The 12,078-nt window shown below is 38.8% G+C and overlaps 1 protein-coding gene and 1 long non-coding RNA gene across 2 annotated transcripts; both read right to left on the bottom strand.

The window, feature by feature from the left end:
• Positions 1-2,288: 2,288 nt before the first annotated feature.
• On the bottom strand, positions 2,289-3,664 carry LOC131125106 (uncharacterized). The gene is made up of 3 exons (XR_013627449.1): positions 3,170-3,664; positions 2,567-2,684; positions 2,289-2,506 (listed from the first exon to the last, which is right to left on the bottom strand). It is a non-coding gene; the product is annotated as an uncharacterized LOC131125106 (long non-coding RNA).
• A 959-nt stretch (positions 3,665-4,623) lies between these two features.
• Positions 4,624-11,793, bottom strand: urod (uroporphyrinogen decarboxylase). The gene is made up of 10 exons (XM_058067345.2): positions 11,412-11,793; positions 10,683-10,795; positions 10,527-10,606; positions 9,411-9,473; positions 9,090-9,287; positions 8,848-9,009; positions 6,973-7,107; positions 6,555-6,655; positions 4,984-5,050; positions 4,624-4,871 (listed from the first exon to the last, which is right to left on the bottom strand). Exons 1-10 carry the CDS (start codon positions 11,432-11,434, stop codon positions 4,707-4,709), a joined length of 1,107 nt encoding a protein of 368 aa, XP_057923328.2. The 5' UTR covers positions 11,435-11,793; the 3' UTR covers positions 4,624-4,706.
• Positions 11,794-12,078: the final 285 nt, after the last annotated feature.

Consider the following 12,078-nt stretch of genomic DNA (forward strand, 5'->3'; position numbering starts at 1 on the left):
GTTCAAGGCCCAATTAAAAAAGTACGGAATGTTAGTGCTGGACGAAAAAAAAAAATATCAGTGAAGCATGAAGATAGCAACTTGTCAATATTGTGGGGGCTTTCTAACTGCTACACATATGATGGAGTCACAACTATGAACACAACTATGGTGTGTTCAAGGACTGACTAGCCAAGTGTGGAATCTCACATAAAAAAATATATATACGTATATATAAATGGTGGGCTTTTTAACAGTGATACACACAAGATGATGCATGAACAGACAGAATCTGTGTCACGACACATAACTATGGTGCACTCAAGGACCATGGAACAAAGTAGGAAATCTCACCTCTTGATGAAAAAGCAGCATTAATGAAGAGTTAAAAAACATTTTTAAATGGTGGGCGTTTAACAGCGATACACACAAGACGATGCATGAACACACAGAATCGCTGTCACAGCTATGGTGCATTTAAGGACCATGGAACAAAATAGGAAATCTCACCACTTGATAAAAAAGCAGCATAAGTGAAGCGTTAAAAAACATTTTTAAATTGTGGGCTTTTCAACAGTGACACACACAAGCTGATGCATGGACAGACAGAATCTGTGTCACTGCTATGGTGCATTCAAGGACCATGGAACAAAGTAGGAAATCTCATCACTTCATGAAAAAGCAGCATAATTGAAGTGTTAAAAACATTTTAAAATGTCGGGCTTTTCAACAGCGATACACACAAGATGATGCATGAACAGAGAGAATCGGTGTCACAACTGTAATGCGTTCAAGGACCATGGAACAAAGTAGGAAATTTCACCTCTTGATGAAAAAGCAGCATAAATGAAGCGTTGAAAAACATTTTTAAATGGTGGGCGTTTAACAGTGATACACACAAGATGATGCATGAACAGACAGAATCTGTGTCACAGCATATAACTATGGTGCGCTCAAGGACCATGGAACGAAGTAGGAAATCTCATCACTTGATGAAAAAGCAGAATAATTGAAGAGTTAAAAAACATTTTTAAATGGTGGGCTTTTAACAGTGATACACACAAGATGATGCATGAACAGAGAGAATCTGTGTCACAACTGTGGTGCATTCAAGGACCATGGAACAAAGTAGGAAATCTCATCACTTCATGAAAAAGCAGCATAATTGAAGCGTTAAAAAACATTTTAAAATGGTGGGCTTTTTAACAGTGATACATTGAAGATGATGCATGAACATTATGTGTGTCACGACACATAACTATGGTGTGCTCAAAGACCATGGAACAAAGTAGGAAATCTTACCTCTTGATGAAAAAGCAACATAAATGAAGCGTTAAAAAACATTTTTAAATGGTGGGCTTTTTAACAGCGATACACACAAGATGATGCATGAACAGACAGAATCGGTGTCACAACTGCAATGCGTTCAAGGACCATGGAACAAAGTAGGAAATCTCACCTCTTGATGAAAAAGCAGCATAAATGAAGCGTTGAAAAACATTTTTAAATGGTGGGCGTTTAACAGCGATACACACAAGATGATGCATGAACAGACAGAATCGGTGTCACAACTGTAATGCGTTCAAGGACCATGGAACAAAGTAGGAAATCTTACCTCTTGATGAAAAAGCAGCATAAATGAAGCGTTAAAAAACATTTTTAAATGGTGGGCGTTTAACAGTGATACACACAAGATGATGCATAGACAGACAGAATCGGTGTCACTGCTATGGTGCATTCAAGGACCAAGGAACGAAGTAGGAAATCTCACCACTTGATAAAAAAGCAGCATAAGTAAAGCATTAAAAACATTTTTAAATGGTGGGCTTCTTAACAGTGATACACACTAGATGATGCATGAACAAAGAGAATCTGTGTCACAACTGTGGTGCGTTCAAGGACTGATGAACATAGCATGAAAATCTCACTGCTTGGGGAAAACCAATATAAAAAAAAATAAAATACACATTATAAAATAAATGTAATACAAATAATGAAAAACTGACAATTTGGTATTTCGTTGATGTCTAAACGATACCTAAGCAAGAGTAGTGACATGGTGTGTGTGTGTTGGGGGGGGGGGGGGGGCGCTAGCTGATAAAGAACTGATAGTGTCCATCCCTGGCAGATGATGTACAGCTTGCTGTCTCTCTGGGCAGATTGGATTTTCAGGCCTGCTGATTTGCTGAGAGATGGGGGTCTGGACCACCCTCAAACACACACACACACACACACACATACAATATATGTACACTAAAGTCCAGACACACACACACACACACAATAAAAACATCCATAAATGGACATACACACAATTCCATGTTATTCTCCTGTCAGAGCCTTTAAAAGCCATGTGGAAATTGATCTCCATTTTTGAAGACAAAACACACACACACGCACACACACGGTTCCCAGGCGGCCCACTGACACACAACCCAAGCCTCTTCTGTCCTACCTGACGACAATCATCCACAGTTTTTGTCCATTTGTCTCTCCTATTCACACATTGGGGGTGCACAACAAAAGCCTGCATGTGTGTGTGTTTAATGGCGACACAAAAGAAAGACAAATTAAAAAGGCAGCCTACCTTCATTTCATCCTCTTGTACTCCATCATCACGGTGATGAATTGGCGGGTGATGATCAAAGTCAACGGCGGCCATTTTGGCTGAACTCGTTTTTTTGTTGTTGTTTTTTTTTTTATCCCTGCCAACAAAACACCAAAAAAGGCGAGAATTATTTTAGCCTCAAAGTCCAATTCCCATGAGTACACCCCCGTCAAGCTCATTATTTTAGTTTTATTATCTGTTTTTTCACGGATTCTGCACAACAACAACTCTTACAACAACAACAACCAGATTTCATCAAATCTGCTTATCTGTGGTTCTTAGCTGCTGTCTCTCTTAGGGAAAAAAAACACTATTTGGGATTAAGTCTCATTTTCCTCCCCAATTCCTCTTTTCATACTGATAACACTCATTTTAAAATAACATTCTTTATTATTGTTATTATTATTAAACCCCAATTTGATATTTGATTATCTGGCCGCTAGCAAGCACAGCATGGGGTGACATTCAGCATCGTCAGCATGACTAAATTTAACATTAATATGTATTCAATGCAAAGTAGGATGTTCATTTCAAACTTTATGACACAATGTAATCAGCTTTCTATGATTAATGCAGACAAACCTCAGTTTTTGTCGAAGTTTTGTGCGGAAATGTAGTCCAGTTTTCGTAGGAGACCAAACCAAGCTAGTCCCTTGGCTTTGCGCTCTGTTGTATCACTCCGCGGAATCGAGTGCCCGAACCCAGCACGTGCTTCACCTGTACTTGTAATTGAGTGCCGTTGGGGATGAGTCGATCGCGAACGAAACGGCTCTTCGTGTCGGCTCTTTGAAGCGAACGACGGGAGTCGCCGTTTTTCTCAGCTTTCCATGATTAACGCAGACAAGCCTCAGTTTTTGGAGAAGTTTTGTGCGGAAATGTAGTCCAGTTTTCGTAGGAGACCAAACCAAGCTAGTCCCTTGGCTTTGCGCTCTGTTGTATCACTCCGCGGAATCGAGTGCCCGAACCCAGCACGTGCTTCACCTGTACTTGTAATTGAGTGCCGTTGGGGATGAGTCGATCGCGAACGAAACGGCTCTTCGAGTCGGCTCTTTGAAGCGAACGACTGGAGTCGCCCTTTTTCTCATATTTTTTCCAGTTATTTGTCAAAATATGTGGTGCGGTTGGAAAGCACAGCAGCAAAAAATTAGAAGCTGATACATTTTGTGTTTCTGATCGTAAATCTTCACTGAAAACTCACAAGGATTGTTTGTGTTATGTTTCATTGTAAATAGTTGTCCAATTGGTTTTTTTTTTTGGTATTTTATTGTTTGTTTTTGTGTTACGTGCTGAGCACTGGCATTAGAAATTAATTTTATGCATATTTTGGCATTTTGGTAAGAAGCAACAACAAAAAACAAAAAATCTTGAGGAGCCAGTGCCAGCAATTTAATACAGAAAGTGAGAAACGCTGGTGAGTTCATGAAAGAAGATACACATATAAGAGCGTACACATGGTCGATCATCGATATGTACCAAGTATCAGTGAAAATCGAGTCTTTTTCAACCAGTGAGTCGGTGAAACTGGAGTCTTTGGCAAGCATCTGTGAAACTCAAGTCTTTATCGAACACTTGTGAGTCAGTAAGAATCGTTCAGAAAGAGTCAGTCAAGGAGTGAATGTGTTGCACATTGTGTAGCTTGTCTGTGGCCAGCCTGGCATAGAGCAGGGCAAAGCTGCCTATAAGAAGATGAATACGTTGACGAGCTGGAGCTCCACTGGTTTTCATCTGAGCTCTGGGAACCCCGGGTACCACGGTTACGGCACGGCACAGCCTTAATACAGATGTCATGTATTGGAACGTAAATGTGGCAGGAACGAGGTCATCCCATTCAATCCAAACACATAATCCACCCCACACCAGATGAAGATATTTCAGATTAAAGGAAAATCTTGTTTTAGGAAAACAGCACTGAAAGGCAACACTGAAAGAATTGCAAGGTGAATTGTGTCATTGCTTTTGTTCGCAGAACATCAAAAATGGATTCGATTCGGAAAAATGGATGCTGTTTTCACCGTAAAAATATGCGACTAAGTGTATTGTGTTATTTTTTTTTCCTCTTTATTGACTTTAAAGTCAAAATAAAAATAATCCGGCAGTTGACATTTTGTCAACTATACGTCTATATCTGCTTGATCATCTGTTTCGAGTGTTGGTGCACCGCCTCCACGAAGGCGCCCACGTGTTCTGGGTCCATGTCCGGGTACAGACCGTGGCCCAGGTTAGCGATGTAGCCTCTGGTGCCAAAACCCTCCAACATCTTCTTCACCATGTCTGAGATACGTTCCTAAAAAGAGAATCAACAAAAAGAAATGAAGTATTCATACAAGCGATAACTTTATTGAGATTGAACGCACGTGCGCGACCAACGCAAACAGGAAGACGGCGCTGCTTGTTACCTTGGGAGCGTAGAGCGCACATGGGTCCAGGTTTCCCTGAAGGCTGACCTTCCCTCCTGTCCTCTCACTGGATCACACACAAAAACAGAAATATCATTATTCATTGCTAGACCATAGAAAACATTCTAAATATGGCTTTTGACATGATTAGAGCTCTCTAGACAGGAAATAGCACCCCTATGATTACCTTAACATATCCCCATAAAAAAAAAACAAGACATAATAGCTACACATTTCATCGTTTTGGTTCATTCAGACACTTTTATGACTGAAAAAGGTGTGGATGCTTATTAGACAACATGATTATTGTATGGGTGTGCTTAGGCTGGCCACAATAAAAGGCCACTCCACAATGTCAAGTGTGCAAAACAGCCAACGTTTCTGTTTTTTTCTTCCACATCGGGAATAATAAAAATACACAATAACGTCGAGTGGTTAGGACGCAGGCGTCACAGCTAGGAGACCCGAGTTCAATTCCGCCCTCGGCTATCCCTGTGTGGAGTTTGCATGTTTTATACCTTTACATCTCTATTTCTCTATTTTCCTCGGGTGTTGAGATTTCCCACTGTATTTGGTGATCCTTGAATGTGAAGCCGCAACTGTCAAAACTTGCCACGAGGCGTTCACTTGTCATTGCAAACATTGGAATTTTTTGGGGGGAAAACGACGGCTCAAATTTGGCAGTTTAATGTAGCGGACGAGTGGTTTGCACGCAGACCTCACAACTAGGAGACCCGAGTTCAATCCCACCTTGGGTCATCTCTGTGTGGAGTGTACATGCGTGGGTTTTCTCCGGGTACTCCGGTTCCCACATTCCAAAAACCTGCTAGGTTAATTAGCGACTCCAAAAACAATGTATTACTGTAGGCTGCACGGTGGGTTGTGTGGTTAGCGTGCGGACCTCACATCTCTGTGTGGAGTTTGCATGTTCTCCCCGTGCATGCGTGGGTTTTCTAAACCGGGTACTCCGGTTTCCTCCCACATTCCAAAAACATGCTAGGTTAATTAGCGACTCCAAATTGTCCATAGGTATGAATGTGAGTGTGAATGGTTGTTTGTCTATATGTGCCCTGTGATTGGCTGGCCACCAGTCCAGGGTGTACCTGATACATGTTTGTATCAGGTGCACCTTTTGGGTGTTAAGTTGCTATGTGATGAATTTAGTGCCGTTGGTAGTGACGACATAACTGTCACTACCTTTGGCACCTAGACTTCACAGCTAGGAGACCAGGGTTCAATTCCACCCTCGGCCATCTCTGTGTGGAGTTTGCATGTTCTCCCCGCGCATGCGTGGGTTTTCTAAACCGGGTACTCCGGTTTCCTCCCACATTCCAAAAACATGCTAGGTTAATTAGCGACTCCAAATTGTCCATAGGTATGAATATGAGTGTGAATGGTTGTTTGTCTATATGTGCCCTGTGATTGGCTGGCCACCAGTCCAGGGTGTCCAAAGACAGCTGGGATAGGCTCCAGCACCCCCCCCCGCGACCCTCGTGAGGATAAGCGGTAGAAAATGAATGTTAACACTTAAAGGTCAAGGGTTACGTGTGTGTGTGTGTGTGTGTGGTTACCGTGCTGAGCGGGGATCAACGGTCCAGTCGAGCCCGACCACTTCGTAATGAGACTGAGACAAAGCTTCGAGAGCGTAATGAGCATCCTTTGCAAACACGATCTGCTCTCTCACACACACAAACACACAGGGAAGCACAAAAAACAAAAACCCACAGCAGTCAGACACTTTCCACTTGTGGAAAACACATGACTTGTTGTTGGGGAAATGCTGCCACCTTCTGGTGAGAAAGAGTGTCTGAAGTGAGGGAGTGCTGATGAGAAGCATTGCAAGGCAGATCATTAGAGCGAGTCAACAAAGAGAATAATATAATAATAATAATAACAACACTGTGCTGGATAAAGGGCTGGGAGGAGAATATGCAAATGAGCGTTGTCAGGCGAGGGATTGGATGCTGGTGCAAAGGCGTCTTTTCTCACCATGGGCACTTCCTGCCGCGCTTCTTTGAGTTTCTCTTTAACACGGCGAGCGATGTCATGAAGGTACGGTAGAGAGAACTCCTGGAACTCCACCGGCCCCAGGATGCCTGCGTGGGACTCGAACACCTGCAGGGCCTGGAGGAGACCAGAGGGGTAGCATGACACGGTAACGCTGTGCAGCGACATACTGGACCGCAGTTCTATTTCTTTGTTTTATGAAAATATGTGAAACATTTTTTTTATGTGATTTTTTTTTTCACTAAAAATAGCAGTTTTTCCTGTATAATTTTTTTATTATATGTATTTAGTTTTTCTTCTCCAAAAATAGGCATTTTTTCCTGCTGAATTTTAAATATATATATATTATTTTTCTCCTTTGTGTATTTTTCTCTAAAACATTTTATTTTAATATATTTCTCCAAAATTAAGATTTTTTTTTTTAATTCAAGAAAGATTCAAGAAAAAACATTTTTTTTATATGGGGAAAACATCTTAAATTTAGAGAAATATATTAAAATAAAATGTTTTAGAGAAAAATACACAAAGAAGAAAAAAAATATAAAATTAAGATGTTTTCCCCATATTAAAAATAATGTTTTTTCTTGAATTTTAAATATATATATTTTATTTTCTTCTTTGTGTATTTTTCTCTAAAACATTTTATTTTAATATATTTCTCAAAATTAAGATGTTTTTCCCATATTGAAAACAAATGTTTTTTCTTGAATTTTAAATATATATATTTTTCTTCTTTGTGTATTTTTCTCTAAAACATTTTATTTTAATTCATTTCTCCAAAATTAAGATGTTTTCCCATATAAAAAATAATGTTTTTCCTTTAATTTTAAATATATATATTTTTTTCTTCTCTGTGTATTTTTCTCTAAAACATTTTATTTTAATATATTTCTCCAAAATTAAGATGTTTTTCCCATATTAAAAATAATGTTCTTCTTGAATTTTAAATATATATATATTTTTTTCTTCTTTGTGTATTTTTTTCTAAAACATTTTATTTTAATATATTTCTCCAAAATTAAGATGTTTTTCCCATATTAAAAATGTTTTTTCTTGAATTTTAAATATATATATATTTTTTCTTCTGTGTGTATTCTTCTCTAAAACATTTTATTTTAATATATTTCTCAAAAATTAAGATGTTTTTCCCATATTAAAATAATGTTTTTTCTTGAATTTTACAATATATATTTTTTTCTTGTTTGTGTATTTTTCTCTAAAACATTTTAAGATATTTCTCCAAAATTAAGATGTTTTTCCCATAATGTTTTTTCTTGAATTTTAAATATATATTTTTTTCTTCTTTGTGTATTTTTCTCTAAAACATTTTATTTTAATATATTTCTCCAAAATTAAGATGTTTTTCCTATATTAAAAATAATGTTTTTTCTTGAATTTTAAATAAATATATTTTTTCTTCTTTGTGTATTTTTCTCTAAAACATTTTAATATATTTCACCAAAATTAAGATGTTTTTCCCATGTTAAAAATAATGTTTTTTCTTGAATTTTAAATATATATATTTTTTTCTTCTTTGTGTATTTTTCTCTATAACATTTTATTTTAATATATTTCTCCAAAATTAAGATGTTTTCTTGTTTTTTCTGCAGAATTGATTTTCTATAGCATTTCTTCTTCCAAAATAGATCTTTTTTTCTACAAATTTCAATGTATATTTTTTTTCACTCAAATAGGCAGATTTTTGTCAATTTTTTCTTATTTATTGATCATTTTTCTCTGACAATATGTCACTGCTTTCCACAAATTATTTGTATTTATTTCTTATATCTCCCTGAAAATAGGCATTTTTTTCCCCGCTGAAAACAGGAAGTAGCATACGGCAGGCGCTAGCATTACCTGGGCTCCGGCTGCCACCTGTCCCAGCAGATAGTCCACGATGACGTCGGTCAGCATCCTCAGCAGCATGCGGCTGGCGTCGGGGTGTTTGTACAGCCACCGCTTGGCCTTGGCGTGGGTGGTGGAGCCTCCGCCCTCGATCATGTACGACATGAGCGTCCACTGCGGAGGGGAGGGCGCACGGATGAGAGGAGGAATCGTACTGACGCGGCATCCGCCACGACGGTTTCCGTCGGTCTCACCGGCGCTCCGGTGAAGCCTATGAGCGGGACTTTGCCTTCCATCTTGTGTCTGGTGAGCGTGATGGCTTGGAAAACGTAGCCCAGCGCCTTGTCCACGTCCACTTTTGTACACAGACGCTGGAGGTCTTCAGGGTCCTTCAGGGGCTGCGGGAATGTAGGACCCTTGCCTGGCACCATCTGGACGTCCATGCCCATGGCCTGGAGGAGGAAGCAGAGGAGAAATTCATCCACTTAGAAGAAAGCCAGGCACTGACTTGGAATAAATGGCGGTTGAGGTACACAGTACACGCAAGTATTCCCCTGGAGACACACAGCAAATACCTGCGGCACCACCAGGATGTCTGAGAAGATGATGGCGGCGTCAAATGGAAAACGCCTCAGAGGCTGAAAGACGGCAAATAAAACAGTTACACTGAGGAGACATTTTCATATATTCATGTCTGGGCATGTGAGTCTCTCCATGAGTGTGTAGGAATTCCAACTCACTATGACATACAACAATACAGTATATTTATAATTCAGTCATATCTACTATACTGTGTGGTATACTTCATCCAGTACTGCATCAAGAGCCCTTTGGCGCCCCCAATGGACGTTTCATGTCTTACACACAAAAAGTGAATTTACTGTAATTGAATTATTTCTACTCATATCAACCGGTATTTAGGCCACATCGACAAATTATCATCATCTTAAATTTTAAATTAAGTTTAAAAATTAACTTTAAGAAAGTTGTAAAACAACAAAGTTGGAAATTTACTAAAATTTACAAAAATAAAGTCATAAATTTTCCAGAAAAAAAGTTGTACATTCATGAGAAAAAAGTCATATAATTACAAGAATAAAATAAAAAAATTAAAGAAAAAAATGTAATCAATTTATTAATTTTTTATCATGAGTAAAAAAAATTCAGAGACAAAAGTCGTGAATTTACAAGAAAAAGTCCAACATTAAAAGATATAATATGACCAAAATAAGTAATGAATTTACAATTTAAAAAGTTTTAATAAATACGAGAATTTATGAGAAAGTCGTAGATTTACGAGAAAATTTTTTTTTTTTTAGAAAAAAAGTACACTTTTTAAATTTTTTTTTTTCCTAAATGTATGACAAATAAGGAGTAAAACTACAAGAAAAAAGCTGTAAATGTATTACGTTTTTCTCATAAATCCATAGATTTATTTTTTTTTATTTCTGAGACTAAAATCATTAATTGAAAACAAAAAAAATCATATTAAAAAAGTCAAAATCCAAAGTCACAAATTTAAATGTAAAAAAAAGTCATAAATGTATGAGAAAAAAGTTATAAAAGTACATTTACGACTCACTTAAGGCAAAATAATAAATAACTAATTGATAGTTAATTTTAATTCTAATTAATGAATGAAGTAAGGCCAGTCCCACGCCCACATGAAGAAGTCCTTCTTATCAAAGTACCTGCAATGTGAGTTCGCAACATGCTTCCGGCGAGCGGCACGTTTCAAAAAAGTCCTTCCCTGCCCTGAACTCACGAAACTCTGCAAACAGGACAAAAGGTCAGTTGTGAGTGACGTGGGCCATAAGAAGAGAGAGTAAAGGACTAGATCCCAGTACCGGGTAGGTATCTTCCAGCCTGCCGCATACACCACACGGGGACGTGCTGGATCGCTTCACCTCGCGCCGCTTTCAGGAAGGTGTCATTCCGGAGTTGGGGGAAATCTTTCGGGCTGTGTGGAAGGAAAAACAGATGACAACAATTCAGTCTTGATTTGAAAAACAGGACAGGCATTGGGGGGGCGAGGTTCCTGGGGTTTGGTTGAGCCTATATCATCCTCAAACGGTAAAGCTGTCTTATCTTAACTCCAGACGCCCCCCCTGCTCCGGTGGAGCCGATAAGGATTGTGAGCATCTTATCGCTTCCCAGCAGCAGAAAGACAGTTGATCCTGAAATGGGAATACATCTAACACACTAGCCTTCCTGCTGCACCTCTTTCTCAGTTAGTTCTACGCCACTAAAGAGTTTCAACACATTTTGTTTAATTCCCAACAGTGCAAGAACGTACATATGCTAGACTTAAAGGGGGACTGACGCTTGTTATTTAAAAACAATGGTAAAACTGAATGTATACTGTAGCAATGTAAATGTTACTTTTAACAGTGACTAAGAAAAAAATAATAGCACAAAACAAATATTTGACATATAATTATTTCTTAACATGTTGCTAAAGCATAGACAAACACAAGTCATGCTCTCATAACAGTGACCGAGGACTGTTTTCATAACATTATTAGCTAAGGGCTAGCATGCGCCGACAGTAAATATTTAGAACTACAACTACTTACACAATTAATTCGCCCTTGCTCATGTTGGTAGAGTTGAGGAGCAGGTAGGCTTTTTTTTCCTTTACAAGATGCCCAATCAGACGTGAAGCTCCTAAGCCAACATTTAAACTCCCTCAAGTCTTCCCCCACTAACTGTCACTCACTGGGCGCGGCCATCTTGAACCCACGTGACCATACCGGAACTCGTACTGGCTTCAAAATAAACTAGCCCCTCGCGAACATCGGTTTCTGTGTTCTATAATGTGGAGTCGTGAGAGTAAATACAAAAAACGGAGAGCTCAAAATCATCAAATCTTGTTTTTAGACAAAAAAAAAAGAGTCGAGGAGCTGGCAGGCGTTCCTTTAGATGTCCAATCAAACGCCAAGTTTCGCGGCCCACATTTAAACTCCCTCAAGTCTTCCCCCACCAACTGTCACTCTCCGGGCGCAGCCATCTTGGACCCACGTGACCATACCGGAACCCGTACTGGCTTCAAAATAAAACTAAAATGAAAACAATACGGCTACATCCGGGTACTGGCAGTGTACGGCCTCCTGCCGCGCATGCGTGCGAGTGAATTGAGACAAATTCTTAAAATGTATGACTCAATATTTTCTTGACAACCAATTTTAATTAAGCAAATGTAGAGAGACAACAGCTCAAACCAAAAACATCCACATATTGAAA

The sequence above is a fragment of the Doryrhamphus excisus genome, linkage group LG6, assembly GCF_037039965.1.
Source record: "Doryrhamphus excisus strain RoL-2023G ecotype Guam linkage group LG6, RoL_Dexc_Guam_v1.1, whole genome shotgun sequence".
Taxonomy (NCBI): Eukaryota; Metazoa; Chordata; class Actinopteri; order Syngnathiformes; family Syngnathidae; genus Doryrhamphus; species Doryrhamphus excisus.